Genomic DNA, 16,214 nt, shown 5'->3' on the forward strand with positions numbered 1-16,214 from the left:
TGTGCATGTCCACTTATGCTGTCTTACCTGGGACTATATATTGAGTCAATGGGAAAAAGGTGCATTTAGAATTATGGAATAGTTAGGGTTGGAAAGGACCTTAAGATCATCTAGTTCCACCCCCCTGCCATGGGCAGGGACACCTTCCACTGAACCATGTCACCCAAGGCTCTGTCCATCCTGGCCTTGAACACCGCCAGGGATGGAGCATTCACAACTTCCTTGGGCAACCCATTCCAGTGCCTCACCACCCTTACAGTAAAGAACTTCTTCCTTATATCCAATCTAAACTTCCCCTGTTTAAGTTTTAACCTGTTACCCCTTGTCTTATCACTGCAGTCCCTAATGAAGAGTCCCTCCCCAGCATCCCTATAGGCCCCCTTTCAGATACTGGAAGGATACTATGAGGTCGCCACACAGCCTTCTCTTCTCCAGGCTGAACAACCCCAACTTTCTCAGCCTGTCTTCATAGGGGAGGTGCCCCAGTCCCCTGATCATCCTCATGGCCCTCCTCTGGACATGTTCCAACAGTTCATGACCTTTTTATGTTGAGGACACCAGAACTGCACACAATACTCCAGGTGAGGTCTCACAAGAGCAGAGTAGAGGGGCAGGATCACCTCTTTCGACCTGCTGGTCACGCTCCTTTTGATGCAGCCCAGGATACAGTTGGCTTTCTGGGCTGTGCATGCACACTGCTGGCTCATGTTGAGTTTCTGATTGACCAACACCCCCAAGTCCTTCTCCACAGGGCTGCTCTGAATCTCTTCTCTGCCCAACCTGTAGCTGTGCCTGGGGTTGCTCTGACCCAGGTGTAGGACCTTGCACTTGGCACAGTTAAACTTCATGAGGTTGGCATCAGCCCACCTCTCAAGCGTGTCAGGGTCCCTCTGGATGGCATTCCTTCCCTCCAGTGTATCAACCGAACCACACAGCTTGGTGTCATCGGCAAACTTTCTGAGGGTGCACTCAATCCCACTGTCCATGTCAGTGACAAAGATGTTACACAAGACCGGTCCCAACACCGACCCCTGAAGGGACACCACGCATTACTGGTCTGCAGCTGGACATTGAGCCATTGACCACAGCTGTTTGTGTGCGGCCATCCATCCAGTTCTTTATCCATTGAGTGGTCCATCTATCAAACTTACGTCTCTTCAATTTAGAGACAAGGATGTCATGCGAGACAGTGTCGAATGCTTTACACAAGTGCAGGTAGATGATATCAACTGCTCTACCCCTGTCCATCAGTTCTGTAGCCCCATCATAGAAGGCCACCAAATTGGTCAGGCAGGATTTCCCCTTAATGAAGCCATGCTGGCTGTCACCAAGCACCTTGCTGATTTTCATGTGCCTTAGCATGCCTTTCAGGAGAATCTGCTCCAGGATTTTGCCAGGCACAAAGGTGAGACTGACTGGTCTGTAATTCCCTGGGTCATCCATTTTCCCCTTCTTGAAAATGGGGGTTATATTACCCTTTTTCTAGTCATCGGGAACTTCACCTGACTGCCATGATTTTTCAAATATTATGGACAGTGGCTTATTTAGGGCACATTTCATTTGATCTGCTTTAATTGCTGAACCCTTCCCAAGAAAATGTGTTTCTCTGTCCCTTGACTACAAAGGAACTCTTAAGGCGGTGAACCCTGTTTCATGCTGTGAACATCTGCTCTTTTTGGATGTTTTGGGGATAAATGTAATGTCAAAGTGATGTGTGTGGTTGCCTGGTAGACTATTAGCCCTAGTGTAACTTACACTCTGTAGGAGATAGCTCATACATGGATATTTACACAGTCTGATTTGCAGATAAATCCGTATCTGTCAATGTTGTGAGGAGGTGCATGCCAAGGTGATCTCATGCATGGGTTGCACTCCTTATACTTCATGTAACATTATGGTAAAAGCAGCACTCCTGGCATAATAGTCTGTTCTGTTCTTCCTCCTTTTCTAACTGCTTGTCCTCACTCCTGCAGTGTTTCCTATGTGCCAGGGTCATGTGGCTATTCTGTAACATCAGCTGAGGAGCTGGTCCTTGCTAAAAATGGATATTTGAGGGTTTGTAATTTGCTACTAATTTACATCTGTTTCTCAAGCATGTGAGTTGCAGAGCCCCTCTGAGGTTTGTTTTAGTACAGGGGAAGGGCCAGACATGGGCAGGTAAGAGAAGGGGATGTGGAATCACTTGTTTTTGGCAGCAATGCCTGCTTATATTACACGATATTTCCATGCAGCTCTGTTCAAGAAAGAACCTGACTAAACCTGAGGTGTTAAACTTGGCTATTGTCATCTAACATTTTGCTCCACTTAAGAAAAAGTAGAGAAAAACAGTTTGTTCATAAAGAAGAGAAACAAACTTCCTACTGTGGCCCCCTTCATGTTATGATTGTTCTTTCCCATATCTGCTCTCTCTAGGAGGATTTTCAGCACTTAGTTGCTCTTCTCAAGTGCAATGAACCTTTCTGATTTCTCCTTTGGTCAGCCCTCCTGATATTTCATTCTTCATGAAGAAAAATGGTGTAGTTTGACTGGAACATCAGCTCCTCAGATACATTTCTTTTTCAGCTGACTAAGTCTGATACATCATCTAGTTTGGTGTGTGAGAGTAATTTAAAGCCATGAGCTAGGAGGTGGGAGGATGGATGCTTTGCATCGATTCATTCCCATGAATCTTTTCTCTGTGTGTTACTGGAAGGAACAGAGAGATTCACCTGTCCTGACTTATCTCTCTTAAGTTGTGTATTTTAATCTGGGTTTGTCCATGCTTTTATGGTCAGTGGGGAGATGGGGAATGAGGTGACTATCCTCTGGAAATGTCTCTCTGACTGCAAAGGGAAAGCATTCTGCATTGTAGACAGATGGTCCTGGAGGCTTCAACTCCAGCCTAAAATGCTTAAGGCTCAGTTGAGTTGCACACAACTCACTGTTTATATCACTGGAGGTTCCCTGGGATTTTCCACCTAGCCTTCAGAAGGTTGTGGGTCTGCCATCCATAGGTCCTGTGTCATATTTGCCTGCCCCACACAAGCCGTTTGGATACCCCAAAGCATCTCAGGTGGCATGAGATGCCTGACTGAAGGCAGAACAATCTGTTCCCTATGATTAGGTGTCTATTTGCTGTGGATTTCTAAGCACCCATCTCAGAAAGTGCAGTATTATTGAGAAGATGTAGCTGAGCATCTACGGTGTGGGGGAATCCACTTTCCATAACATATACAGCTGTTTCCATTTGAGAAACCCTAAATTGCTCTAAGTGCCTGCAGATGTGATAAGAGGACATAAAGGTATTGTCACTGCCTTGGAACAGAGTGAGGTGAAGTAAGTATGCCATCCAAAGTACCAGTAGCTGCCTATGTTCAGGTGTGTTGAGTTTCAATCACATCTTGGCAAAATGTAGTGACTGTATCTGACTGTCATGAGAGTTGAGACACCTCCTCCATATACACAGTTGTCTTACCCTGGAGGCAAGTCCCAGACCTGTGGCTGCCAGGTGAGGTGGGTTGCACCTGTAGTGTCTTGTGTAGTGCTCTGTTCTGCTGGATGTTGTAACAGCACAAACAGGAAACACTGCATTTCCCTAGAGAGTTTGAAGGTGACTTGTAAGAGAACCAGATGGCCGGGGAATAGCAGAGAAGAATTATAGCAGAGTTATATTGAGCAGCAAACCTAACACATCAAATCTGTATCGCAAGGCGGAGTGGGATGAGACATCTGAAAAAGGAAACAGAAACAACTGTTTGCTGGTTCTGCCTTGCCAAGTACAGGAGGGGGATGGGAGAGGAAGCTTTTTTTTTTTTAATTCGTGTTTTTCTGTGTTTGAAATTATCAGATTTGAGAAGTTGGCAGGATCCAGTGTCACAGTGCTGAGATGACAGGTAGGTGAGAGAAGATGGATAGGCATGGTAGGATTCTCATTGTCTCTGGAGACGTTAATCCGATTTTGGCTACTTCAGGAGCCAGGTCTGTGTTTTATGACCCTTTGGCTTTCTTCCTTCTTCTTCCCCTCTTTTTGTGTCTGAAACACAATCTAAATGGTCTAGCTGTTCTTCCACCTCTTTCCAGTTGAAGTGACTGCGTTCTATATTGTCATACCCTAGGTGGCAGCAACGAGCCTGGCTTTCAGTGCATTAGGCTGTGAGCAATGGGATTGAGCAGCATTTTTTTCTCAAATAGCTTCTCTGTATTCCCTGGGAAAAGACGGTGTGCAAGACAGGCACGTCCTCTAAACGAGCTATGATCTCTGGGCTGCGATTTAGATCATGTGGATTGAGATATGTTAAGGGCCTGTGACCAAAACCAGATGAACATCAGATCTGACCTGTGAAGTTACTGTGGGTCTAAACAATCCAGAGTTCCCTGTTCCCCAGCCTTAATGGGGCTATCAGTATCATAGCGTTTCTAATTGAAACGTTTGTGAAACAGTAACAGAAGAATTCACTTCTGTGATGACTTTCAGATCTAAATCCTTATAAACTGGAGGGATTTTTTTTAAATAAAAAAAAAACATCTGTAGAACACGGCAAATGGGTTGTAGAACTGCTTAATCTTGAGGTTCTATTTGGTAACTGAAGAAAATGTCAGTTGCATTTCTTTCAAAGGTCAGAATACTCTTGTCCTGTTGAAAGAGTGAAACTGATTTTATCTTCAGTAGTGCATCAGAAGTATTGCTGCAAAGGTGATAGTTAATTATTGCCTGTAGATTTGCCATTTTCTGGGAGAAGAAGAAAGGGTTTTGTTTTTCTTGAATTCATTTCTTCAAGCCACAGCTTACCTTTTTTATCATTTAACTTCTCTCTTCCAAGCCTTATTAAAAATCCACCCAGCCTATAGTGCCTTCTATCTGCTCCCAGTTTAATTGCTTCTTTTTTTTACAAGTTACATTAGTTGAGTTCTTTGTTTTTTCAAAGCTGAACAAATAACTACTGGTGCTTGACAGGCACAGCACATTTTTGGGAGGATTTTACTATATAGAACTATCTTCCTCTCATAAAATGAGGGAGCATAAATATGTGGGTGTGTATTCATCTGTCATTGCCTGTTTGCATATGTTGGCCTTCTTTCTGTAGGCCTCAGAATCTGCATGTTGGAGTTGCTATTTTCTGATCATACAGGTGTGTTGTGAAGATAGATTTTTTCACATTATAACCTCTGTGATGTGTGTGTGGGGGGGAAATCGCTGCTTAGTGTAGCTATAGGTTCAGGAGCTGTTAAGAATTCATGTTGATTAAAAAGAAACATTAGAGTGCTTGCTCTTCTGCTGGGCAAAACAGATGGGGAGAGCAGCATGTGGCCATGTAATTAAAATCTATCATAATGCACACCCATGAGGTCACCAAGCAACATTAATTATAATATGGCTTGAATTGGGAGTGTCCAAGTGAAAGCTTGGTTTCTGCTGTCTGTGAGAAGGGATGCTTTTGATTCCTGTCTCCAAAGCTAATGGTTGTTTTAAAGGGCAGTGCTACTGTATCTCCGTTTTCTGACAGTGTGAAGAATTGGGCTTTGTAAAAAGAAAGTCACAGTAGTTTAACATGAGATACTATAAAACCAAGAGTGCTCTTCACTATCATGCAGTATGTGGCCAACGGGCTTGAGTTAGCTCTGAGATCTCCACCTCGCTGAAATCCTTGCAGTAGATATAAAGCATATCAAGACAAGTTGGAGGTTAGAAATGGGGCATTAAAATGAGCATTAAAGGGAAAGAAGGAATTAAATTCCATTAATACTGAGTGGAATCAAATTCTGTTATACAAAACTGAGAGTCCCAGCTTGTATCCTGCAGGCATTCTGGTGTGTGTACTTTAATGCATGAGGTTCTTGTGAAGAAAGGTGAAAAGCACATGCATGAGATTTGAGGGATTAGCAGCAAATTTCAGGCCTTCACTTTGAACTTCACGTGGTTTTCTTAACCTTCTAGCTATATTTGATCATATCCAACTTACTTGTTCCCAGTGCAAAAACTACTCAACCCATCCCTGTCTCTCTTTGAGTTCTGTGTTGGATGTTAACTGTTACAGGCAAACAGTCTTGACCTGGGAAACATGCACACGCTTTGCTATATTTGCATGATTAACTCTTCTGAAGTGAAGTAGGTTGAGCCTTTGATATTGTGACTTGACAAAACTCCTTGAAGTGCACTCAGGCTGACTTACAGGTGGTGGGGGTTTAGGTCCACAGTACTCACAGAATTCAGTTAGAGACATGGAGGGGGAGAAGATTATTACAGGGTCAGGACCTAGAGGAATTACAGACAGCAGAAGAAAAATATTTGAATATTAATCAAATGGAATTTTGTAGGATTGATAAAATGGGGTTTAGAGCAGCATTTCCTTTTTTATCCTGACATTTTGAGCCATAGGTTCCATCAGCCATTTTTAAAGGGTTGTGCGTGGTAACTAGGAAAAGCAGGATTTAATTTTGTTACATGCTGATATGCCTTTCTCCTGGAAAATTGTTAGAGGACATCAAATGGAAAAGGTCCAAAATTGTCATGGCAGAGTGGCGCTTCCTGACTGGAAGGGTGTGAGAATGCTCTGTGTGATACATGGGACTCGACTTGAGAAAATGCATTCTGTGAGACCTGGCCAGCACGCTGTAAGGCCCCTCTGTTGCCACTGTTGCTGCATCTGGCTCCGGGGTCCCCAGTACAAGAAAGGCACGGACCTGTTGCAATGCGTTCAGAGAAGGGATGCGAAAATGGTCATAAGGGCTGGAGCATCTCTTCTGTGAATACAGGCTGAGAAAGTTGGGCTTGTTCAGCCTGGAGAAGAGAAGGCGCTGGGGAAACCTTATTGTGGCTTTTTGATACATAAAAGGGGCTTATAAGAAAGATGGAGAGTTTTTACCAGCCCAGTAGTGACAGGACAAGGGGCAACAGTTTTAAACTGAAAGAGCATGCATATAGATTAGACGTAAGGAAGAAATTTCTTATGATGAGGGTGATGAGACACTGGCACAGGTTGCCCCGAGAAGCTGTGGCTGCCCCATGCCTGGCAGTGTTCAAAGCCAGGCTGGATGGGGCTTTGAGAACCCTGGTCTAGTGGAAGGGGGGGTTTGATCTTTAAAGGTCCCTTCCAACCCAAACGAGTCTGTGATTCTAAATGCATCGGTCTGAGGTTGTTGGATTTAACCAGTCTTACTGCTGCATTTCCAGAACCCAAACCAAGGTAAAGCTGGCAGTAATGTTGAGTGAAGATGTAGAAGCAGATGGATAGCCGTTGGAGAGCCTTCAGCTGGCAGGGGCTAGCAGGGGCCAGCATCGGCATTGATGGGGAATGGTTTAGGCTGGAGGTTTAACACCTTGCCAGTGTGGTAGGTTATCCCAGCAGAGGGCATCCCCACACTGCTGGATATGAGCTTGCACGGTGTGGTGCAGGCGTAGCAGATTAGTATGCTTTGGATATACTATCATCCTTTGTATGCTATGTCACGTGTTATGGTTATTCAAAGCCACACAGCTTCACAAAGGCTCAATTAGCAATAGGATGCAAGGGTGTGCATTTATTTTAGCTTCAGTGGTGTAGTTAAACATAAATTGGGATTTATGAATAATTTACAGAGTTTGATAGGGGAGGAATGAAACTTTAGTAGGAAGAAATACATTTGTATGTTTCAGTACAGTGTTAGGTTTTGATTATTTTAAAGCTGTTGTGGCATAAGCTTGTTGATTGACTGCTTTCAGACATTAATATGTTATTTATTATTGAAATTAATTAGATGTTACATTTTTCACAAATCAGACTTGATTTTTTTTTTTTTCTGGGTGGAGGGTAATGTTCTTTATTCTTGGGGGCAGGGGGGAAGTACCAGTGAATTGCCTATTGCCTTTATATTTGTGCTTACATGGTATTTTGGGAAAGGTGCTGGTATCATACCTTGTTCAGAGTGATACTGGGACATAGCAAATTAGAAATTTACAGCAATTCAGAAATTCCAGAATTGCTTTTCTCTCTATTTTGGGGGTATCTTTCAAAGAGAGGATTGTTTTACTCTGGGGACATCACTTTAGTGCTTGGCTGTTGCATTGCATGTCAGATCCTGCATGCAGAGCACAATGTTGCTCACACTTACCTGTATTACTTTAAGGAAACAAGTCTAAATTCTTGATTTTCACTCTTTTGTCAACTCATGTTTGGTTTTGGGCTTCAGGTCTTTCTTAAGTAGCTGCTTGCCTCTTATGACTGGGTACTGAACCTATAGCAAAGATTGTACAGCCAAAATGCAAACAGTTTTCAAATCAGCCAGCTTGGTTGATAATTACTGTGCAAGGCAGGAAAGCATGAAAGCTAAGGTGGTTATTGCTCTTTATGCCTATGTCTAATTTAGTAAATTGGATGTGTCTGTTAATGTCAGGATCTGTTCTCTGGCCTGGGGGACAGCTAGCACAGTCTGGCTGCCTCTGTAATAGGAAACTTTTTTACTGTCAGCAGTAGGCATTGGTACCCAAAATGGATACTGTGTGGTCTCTGCACCAGGCTAAACCTTGTGTTGAAAAAATATCTGTGGGAGTGCCAGCTGGCCAGAGTCACAGCTGTACTGGACATTGTCAGATTCCAGGAGACACTATAAGGCTCAACAGACAGTCTCAGGTTACAGTGCCTGGGAGTATGCCTGATACTGTTTAGTTTGCTAGTATAGGTGTAGTTTATGGATTCTGGGTTAATTTGTAACTCGTTTCCCTTCGCCTTCTGTGCTTTTTGTTGGGTTGCCTTTCTTTTATCACTGTGTTGGTGGAAGAACTCTGCCTTCTTATGTCCCAGGACATAGTGCTTGAGTCTCTCTCTGGTTTATGTTACACTATTAATTAGGATTCATTAGAGTTTACCAGCATGTGTTACAGGGGAGGATAAGAACTGGACCCTAGTAGAGGATCTGTGCCATATGCACTCCACTAGCACTAATTTTTTGGATTGTGGATAGGAACTAGATGATCTTTAAGGTCCCTTCCAATCCAAACCATTCTGTGATTCCATTAATGTGTTTTTTTAATCTAACTCTGTATTCATGGAAACACATACATAGATTATGGGGCCATGGAGGGCCATGATGATCTATATAGTCTGTATAGTAAAACATTCACAGAGCATGACAGTAACCCTCCATTTTACTGTAACATCACTTAGAGATAGTGTTTTGTTTATGTGTGCTTTTTGTATGTTGATTTTTTAAGGTAGCAACTTAAAAACCTAAATTTATGTAGAAGTCACACCTTTTCTAACCACCATTCCCATCATTATTGCTTTCCTGGTAATATCTTCGGCCTTCTCCTCAGGCTTCCTGTCCTGGAATGGCTCCATTTACTGTTGGCATCTTCTCCCTGCATGAGAACCTGTAGGCTGTGGACAAGTTGTTGTTTTTTATTTTCTCATATATAAACTGAATAGTCATGGGTCAGCTGAAGTCTTTGCCCGTTGGTTTCCGTATTAGGTGTTCTGCACAGCAGCAAACATGCCAGGTTTTTTAGGCCTTAACAGTAAGAAGGGCACTGAAGCCTACCAAGGCTGAGAAATCGGTCTTCTGGCTCAGTGGTCAAAAGGTGCAGGCTGCTTTCTCCGTCACATACCTACCTGGCTGGGCTTCTCTTCCCTCTGTCTCTCAGGAATAGGCATTGTATACCTAATTTTTAATGGACAAGGAGTTTCGCTGTCAGAGAAGAGTGGAGCAGTGACCTTCCCAGTATTTCATTAGTTGATGAGTCAGACAAATGGACACTGGGTATCTGGCAATGAATTTCAATTTCATTAGGGAGTGGATTTTAATAGTAGAATTAGAAGACCAGTAGCAGTGCTTGGGGATTCACTGTGCAGATAACAGGCTTTTACTAGGCTATATGTAAAGTTCCTCGGTAATACATGTTTTTCCACTTCAGTTTCTAGAGTGAATGTTTCACAGTGCTTAAACTACTGCTTTGCTGCTTACGTCTTCCCTGTAAAGAAACTTACCCAGGCATCATGTTTAATTGCAGGTTTCCAAGAAGTACAGTGAGATAGAGGAGCTCTACCAGAGACTGGCAGCACGATACCCACAGGCTTCTCTTCCACTCTTGCCTAGAAAAGTGCTCTTCGTGGGAGAATCTGACATCTGTGAACGAAGAGCGATGTTCAATGATGTCATGAAATTCATCTCAAAAGATAAGGATCTGGCAACCAGTCCTGAATTACTGGAATTTTTAGGTAACTAAAAGATGTGAGTGTCCCCTCTCCCATGAGTGTGCTTGATAAAATCATTAAGTTCTTGACGCAGGTAGTAAAAAAATGGAGAATGCCAGAATAAACGTTGTCACTGAAAATACCCTCTTGTTCATCTATAGTGCTGCATAGTCATGCATCTTCCCCTCCTCTCAGTGGACACATGCTTCATTCAGAAGTGTTGATACCACAATAATTGTTTTATAGGTGTCTGTCCCACTGTCTCTGATTCCCTTAGGTATATACATAAGCTGTGATTCAGAACACCTAAGTTTAGGAGGCTAAATAACTATATATTGTCAGTGGAGAGATGGACCCTAAAGGGACAGTGCAGGGTCTTCCTTAGTGATAATTATTCCAACTGTCTTCATACTGTGGACAGATCAGTTGCAGATCAAAATCAGCCTTAGAATAAAGGCTCACCCTACCAAGTGACGTGGAATTCAGTACATACACTGCAGTCCCTCAAGCTAGTTGTGTACTTTCTTTACAGATGCTGACTACATAGTCAATATATTCAGGGGTGTTTAGAGAGACTCAACATGATAAAACACAGGTGACTATGGGGATAGGGTAAGCAGCATCCTAATGTTCACTGCACTCTCTTTCCCGTAAGGGGAGCATAAGACCACTTGCTTAGTGTAGATACCCATATTTAGTTGATGAAGTATGCCCTGGGTGATTTGGCAGATGCAGACATGAAAAGCTGGGTGAGATGAGTCTCCCATGCTGTGTCACTTTAACAGTCAAAAGGATCAAACTATGAATTTTATCCATCATGGTTTTCACTAGCCTATTTTTAGCTAATCTGATTGTTTTAAATTGCTTTCCTGAGTATCTAGAGACTCCACAGCAAGCAATAGTTCTCTTGTTACATGCAAAGCTCAGGAGAATAAGTATGGTGAGGACAGCTGGTTGAAGCACATGTTTCAGTTTGCAGAATTTGCTCAGGTGGATGGATCTTGCATACTGAAGGGAGTCAGAACTTCAGGCTTTATTTTTGAGTGTCAGTTGAAGAGCTGCTGTGGAAACTTTTTTGTGCTGTACAATGCTTTAAATTTAGCCTAAATGGATTAAATTAGTAACAAAAAGTGGACTTTATGTCAACTAGCTATGTGAAAGTTAGCTGCCTACATCAAAACAGAGTATTTATGGCCTCTCTGTAGCCAGTGGAGATAAATAGGCACTTCAGAGGGAAACTCCTTTTCAGACAACTTTATTTGGATGGGATGAATCACCATGTGGAAATTCTGTTATTTCTATTGACTACAGACGGAACATAAATAAGCAGATTAGACATGTACTTCTATGTCTCAGATAAAGTTCATTTCCTCTGTCTTTCTCTACTTAACCACTTTAAATCAGTAAACAGATCAGACACATAACAACACATAGTGAATAGAAAGGACAGTCAGGAATGTTGAAAGGATGCCACAGAAGCTGATTGTGTCCTCCACTTCCCCAAACAAAACCATCAGGAACAGGTGCAAGGTATTAAATAAAATACAATTGTTATCCTGTGTACTCAGTTTTGCATTCCTTATTGTATTTTGCAGGAACAAAATCTAGTAGTGCCATAGATTTCAAGGGTAAAAACATTCCTGATGACAAGGAGAAAGAAGACGAAGAAAATGAGGCATGGGATTTTTTCAAAGAGGAGAAGACACCTGACTTAATCCCACAGCTTTCGTCAGTGGAAAATGACAAAAGGGAGAAAAAAGAAGAGGAAGAGGAGGAAGAAGAGGAAGATTTAGACCCTCTTGGTATTATCAGGTATGGCTGGTAGTGCCTTTGTTACTTAGCTTTTAGCCTAGTTTTCTAAACAAATAAGGCTGTTCTATGTCACTGTCCCCTCATCCTGGTATTTTATAACGTTGACCACTTTCAGCTGAATTTCACAGAGGAGGAGAGACCTCTGCAGTTCATGAAGGAGGTGCCTTGGTAGAGGGAAGAGACTTTGTAGTGTCTCTTAGTGCGTTCCTCAGGAAATCCAAGTGACAGAGGGACATTGTGAATACCTTGATAACGGTCTCATCTATAGTAGGTACTTTACTGGACACTGCAGGGTTCCAACGTAAAACATAAAGCCACCACGGTCCATTGGATGTGCTGATCTGGAGTACACTGGTGTTTACAGTGTCTGGAACTACTTTTGAGCTTCCTTGTGTCTACAAGGAGATAAAGTTACAGCAGCATAAAGACCAAAAGAGCCAACATTTCAGTTGTTCTGTTCACGAATAGACTTTTCATTCTTTCTTCCCTTATGTGAAAGTGTCACATGCTAAACGCTGCTAAGGCATAAGCAATAAAGCTTGAGAAACAATAATTGAATCAAGGCTTGCTGATGTTAGTATCTGGGTTTGCTTACCTATGCAATAATTATCTGACAGTTATTTTCTTCTCTTCAAGATGGGATTTCTCACTTAATTCCCAAAACCATTTCTAACTGCTGAAGCCTGGAAGCAAATTTAGCTCCTCAGTGCCTGGTATCGTGAGTAGTGATGACTCCTTTTAGGGTGTCTCAAGCTTTAGATGTCCAAGTAGAAAAGGCTTAACAGTTCTTGATCTTCAGTAAGCACTGATTGACTCAACTGAATTGTTTCAGCCACCCACAGTCACCAGCCACTTTGAATTTCTTTCTCTTTGACTCAGTGCTTTCAAAATGCTACTTCATAACAATAGGGAGTAACTGAGGAGTAACAAGCTAGAGCTGTCTCTTGGTGTTTCCCAGTTGCCTTGAATCATTTCCAAAGGGATCATTCACTCTCGCCTCTAAGCTGAAGTCTCCCACACTAGATCGGGTCAACTACAATGATTAATACTGGAAGCACCATTTGGACTTTGCTTCTGCTATTAAAATCATGTGGTCGTTGATGTCAAGATATCGTCCTTTTTAGTTGAAGTATTTAATCCTTTATGTATCACCAGAAAACTTCAAATGTTATTCTTTTGACAAAGCATGTGCTTAGTTACTCAGCATCAAAATTACTCTTTTGTTGAAGAGTATGAAAAAGTTAAATATTTACAGTGAGAAGTTAGATAAAGCAGTACTTCCCACAAAATGGTCCTTAGCTGGTAAGTTTACAAAAGAAGCTGTCATTTTTTTGGATAAGAAAATGATCTATTGGGTTAGCATATGCAATGTTGTATTTTCTGACTTACAACAACTAGAAGCTGTCAAGAATTTGTGGTTCCAAAACAAGCAAAAAGTTTGCTTTTCTGCTCTGCACAGTTTGACAGAGCATTTGAAAGTCTTGATTATTTTGGTCTTTTGATGCTTTGAAGGATGGCAAGATCTGATATTTAATCCTCATTTAGTTTATTATTTCCATTCCTTTAGAGAACAGAATTCTTACGGAATCAGAGTAACTTCATTTATATAAGAAGTATGGTCTTTACCGGGACCAAACTACAGCATGACATGTTATGCAGTCAGATGTTTTTCACTCTAAACCAGTGGTTTGCTATCTATAAAAAATAATAAATTTCCATGTGTGTTTAACATTATTTTTGTAAGTCTCACATGTACAGTGTTGAGGCAGGAACATGAAAGCAAAAACAAGAATCCTGAATCTGATTTTGTTTTCTCTATACTCCTATAACTCACCCTGCTTCCATGGAAGGTATTTTCACTTCACACCAGTGGAAATCAGATTGGACGTAAGAACCACATCCCAGCTTTATGCCATCTAGTAATAGGTGTTTAGGTAAGAGGCCAAAGTCAGGAGCTTAGCTGTCAGCAGATGGGTATTTCTTAGGTGCCTGTTTCGGGGTGTTTTCTATGCCCATTGAAATGATTGGTGCTTTCATGCTGTAAAGAGGGAGCTTGCAGGCCTCACAACTTTAGGTCTTCCAATATACTTGAAGTTACTTTTGGATAGGAATGAATAAAAAAGGAGGTGATGCAGACTATATAAGTACATTTAGTAAACTGCTCCCTAATGCCCAGTAAATTCAGGTTAAAAAAAAAAATCCACTATTCTTTCCTCTGTGAAAAACCTTTGAAAAGCTGTAAAATCAGCACTGAAACAAGCCAATTGATTCCAAGCAGTATCAGTGACCAGGATGCTTTGAGCAGCAGAGCTGTGACCTGAGCTGAATCATGTATTTGGCATGATCCTACAGGGTTTTTTTCTTTCTGGATGAGGATGAAACTGCTCCAGTAGCACAGGCCTCCATATGTTGTCAGCACGCTTCATTTGGCAACAACTTTTCCTTCTGGGCTAGAAAGCTGTGACTTGGGCTTGGTGTAGCACTGCTGTTGTGCTGCTGAAGCATCAGATATCCAGTTAAATATACTGGCCTTGGGGATAAGGGATAAACTAGGGCCTTTTTTTCTGTTTTTATTTCTGGTGATCATCCAGTGGAAGCTCATAATGGTCTGGTTCCTTTTGCCTGGAGGAGACATCCCAGTTGCACTGATTCTCCCATTCAAGGCTGTGTCTGAGTTGCTGTTTCATGTCTGGTGGGCAACTCACTTGCCAATTCTGCTCTTCCTCTTCTGTGGGTATAAACGATGGTCTAGGAACTTTGTATTTTTCTGCTGTATGATTCTCATGCCCCAAAACTTTCTTTATGTATTAGCAGGGCCATAGCTGGGATTCTTAACAGCAGTAAGACTGTGTTTTTCCTTGTTGAAATCAGGGACATCTCAAAAACCATAATTCATATTTCTGATCTGAATTGTGAGCTTTTAAAACCCCTTCTCCTTTATTTCCTCCTCCCTCTCCATCCCTCCCCCCCCCCCCCCCCATCTTTTAACACTAATATCTTTTAGAGAATTTTACTTCTAAACTGCAAAATAGTACTGTGTGGCTAGTCACAACTGCAGGGGTTTCTCCAACTGGAATGCCATCAGGAATGAAAGAAGCAAGAATACTAGATCCAAAAGAGGCTAATCCTCTGAGGGGAAAGGCGTGGAAGACAGCAACAAGATGGAGGAGCTATTCACCCTCAGCTGTGCTGGGGCACATTGTCTGAGGTTGACTGAGCAGTATCTGGCTATGGCTGTATCACTGTATTCTCCAAATTAAGTTTGCTATATCTAGAATGCTCACTGGAAATGGCTTCTGGCCTGTGCTACCTCCTGTGCTGTGGTTTGGATAGTTTAGGAAAAGCCAGGTTGTCCCATGCCAGGGGAGTACCAGGAGCTGCTTAAGAGCTGAATTGTTGAACTTAGCTCCTGTGCTCAGGCCCAGGGTGTGAAGGAATTACTAAACAAAGTATTATGGGCTTGACCTGCTCTGCCCATGGGGGTTAGCTTTCTGCTTGATGCTGTGTTTTCTCCCAGTCTGCCTTGAGAGTTCCCTACAGTTTTGCTTTCTGTAAAGAATTCAGACAACTATTTGTGGATATTTTACTTGATTTAAGCAGAATCAAATTAGGCATTTCTAGCACTGAATCTTAAAACAACTAAAAAACACACCATAGTAACTGAATTGGATTTTGTTGTCCTCCCTCTGTGGATGGATTGTGCAGTTTTATTGTTTATAAGTTAAAGCTAAGAGTTTTAGCATCTCTATCCTCTCACTTTGCAGTTAAAGCAACTGAATTTAGTACTTGTATTCAGTTTACTCCAATAAAGCTGAGACAGCAGCTGATTAAAATGGCTCAGAACCATCTCCTCTGAACAAAGCAGCACCAATTTTGCACAAAGAGCATGATTGCTTTAGGGGTTAAAGCATGCAGCAGCCCTTTCAGTGCTTTGATTTCTTCAGCTGCAGTTAATTTCTGAGGTAATATGTGTTCACCAGCTGGGGAGAGCTCACCTTATCCTGTGCTTTCCTTTCCTGTCTTCATCAGCTCTCCGCAGCTCTTGCAGGAGCCTCTTCACACACACAGTTCCCTCGCTTCTGTCCTTTTCCCTTGGCCTTCCTGAGTCTTTTAGTGACAACATATCTGCCCTCAGCCCTAGGTTTTTCCTGTCAAACAGCACAGAGCCAAGAGGTGGGTATTCCCCAGGCAAGAGCTTTTCTGTCTCCCTTCTCCGCCTTTCCTATTGTTTCACTGGATTTCCGCTCATGACTTCTC

The 16,214-nt window shown here is 42.2% G+C and overlaps 1 protein-coding gene across 1 annotated transcript in view; it reads left to right on the plus strand.

Annotated features, from left to right (window-relative positions):
- Positions 1-16,214, plus strand: part of HS1BP3 (HCLS1 binding protein 3) — a 50,172-nt gene that overhangs the window by 5,965 nt on the left and 27,993 nt on the right. Inside the window, exons 3-4 of the mRNA XM_057427646.1 lie at positions 9,962-10,169; positions 11,741-11,957. Coding sequence (XP_057283629.1) covers positions 9,962-10,169; positions 11,741-11,957 — 425 coding nt within the window. The remainder of the gene's footprint in view (positions 1-9,961; positions 10,170-11,740; positions 11,958-16,214) is intronic.

This window comes from Pezoporus wallicus, unplaced genomic scaffold, assembly GCF_028554395.1.
Source record: "Pezoporus wallicus isolate ANWC-B61680 ecotype Strahan unplaced genomic scaffold, APGP_CSIRO_Pwel_v1 contig_6464, whole genome shotgun sequence".
Taxonomy (NCBI): domain Eukaryota; kingdom Metazoa; phylum Chordata; class Aves; order Psittaciformes; family Psittacidae; genus Pezoporus; species Pezoporus wallicus.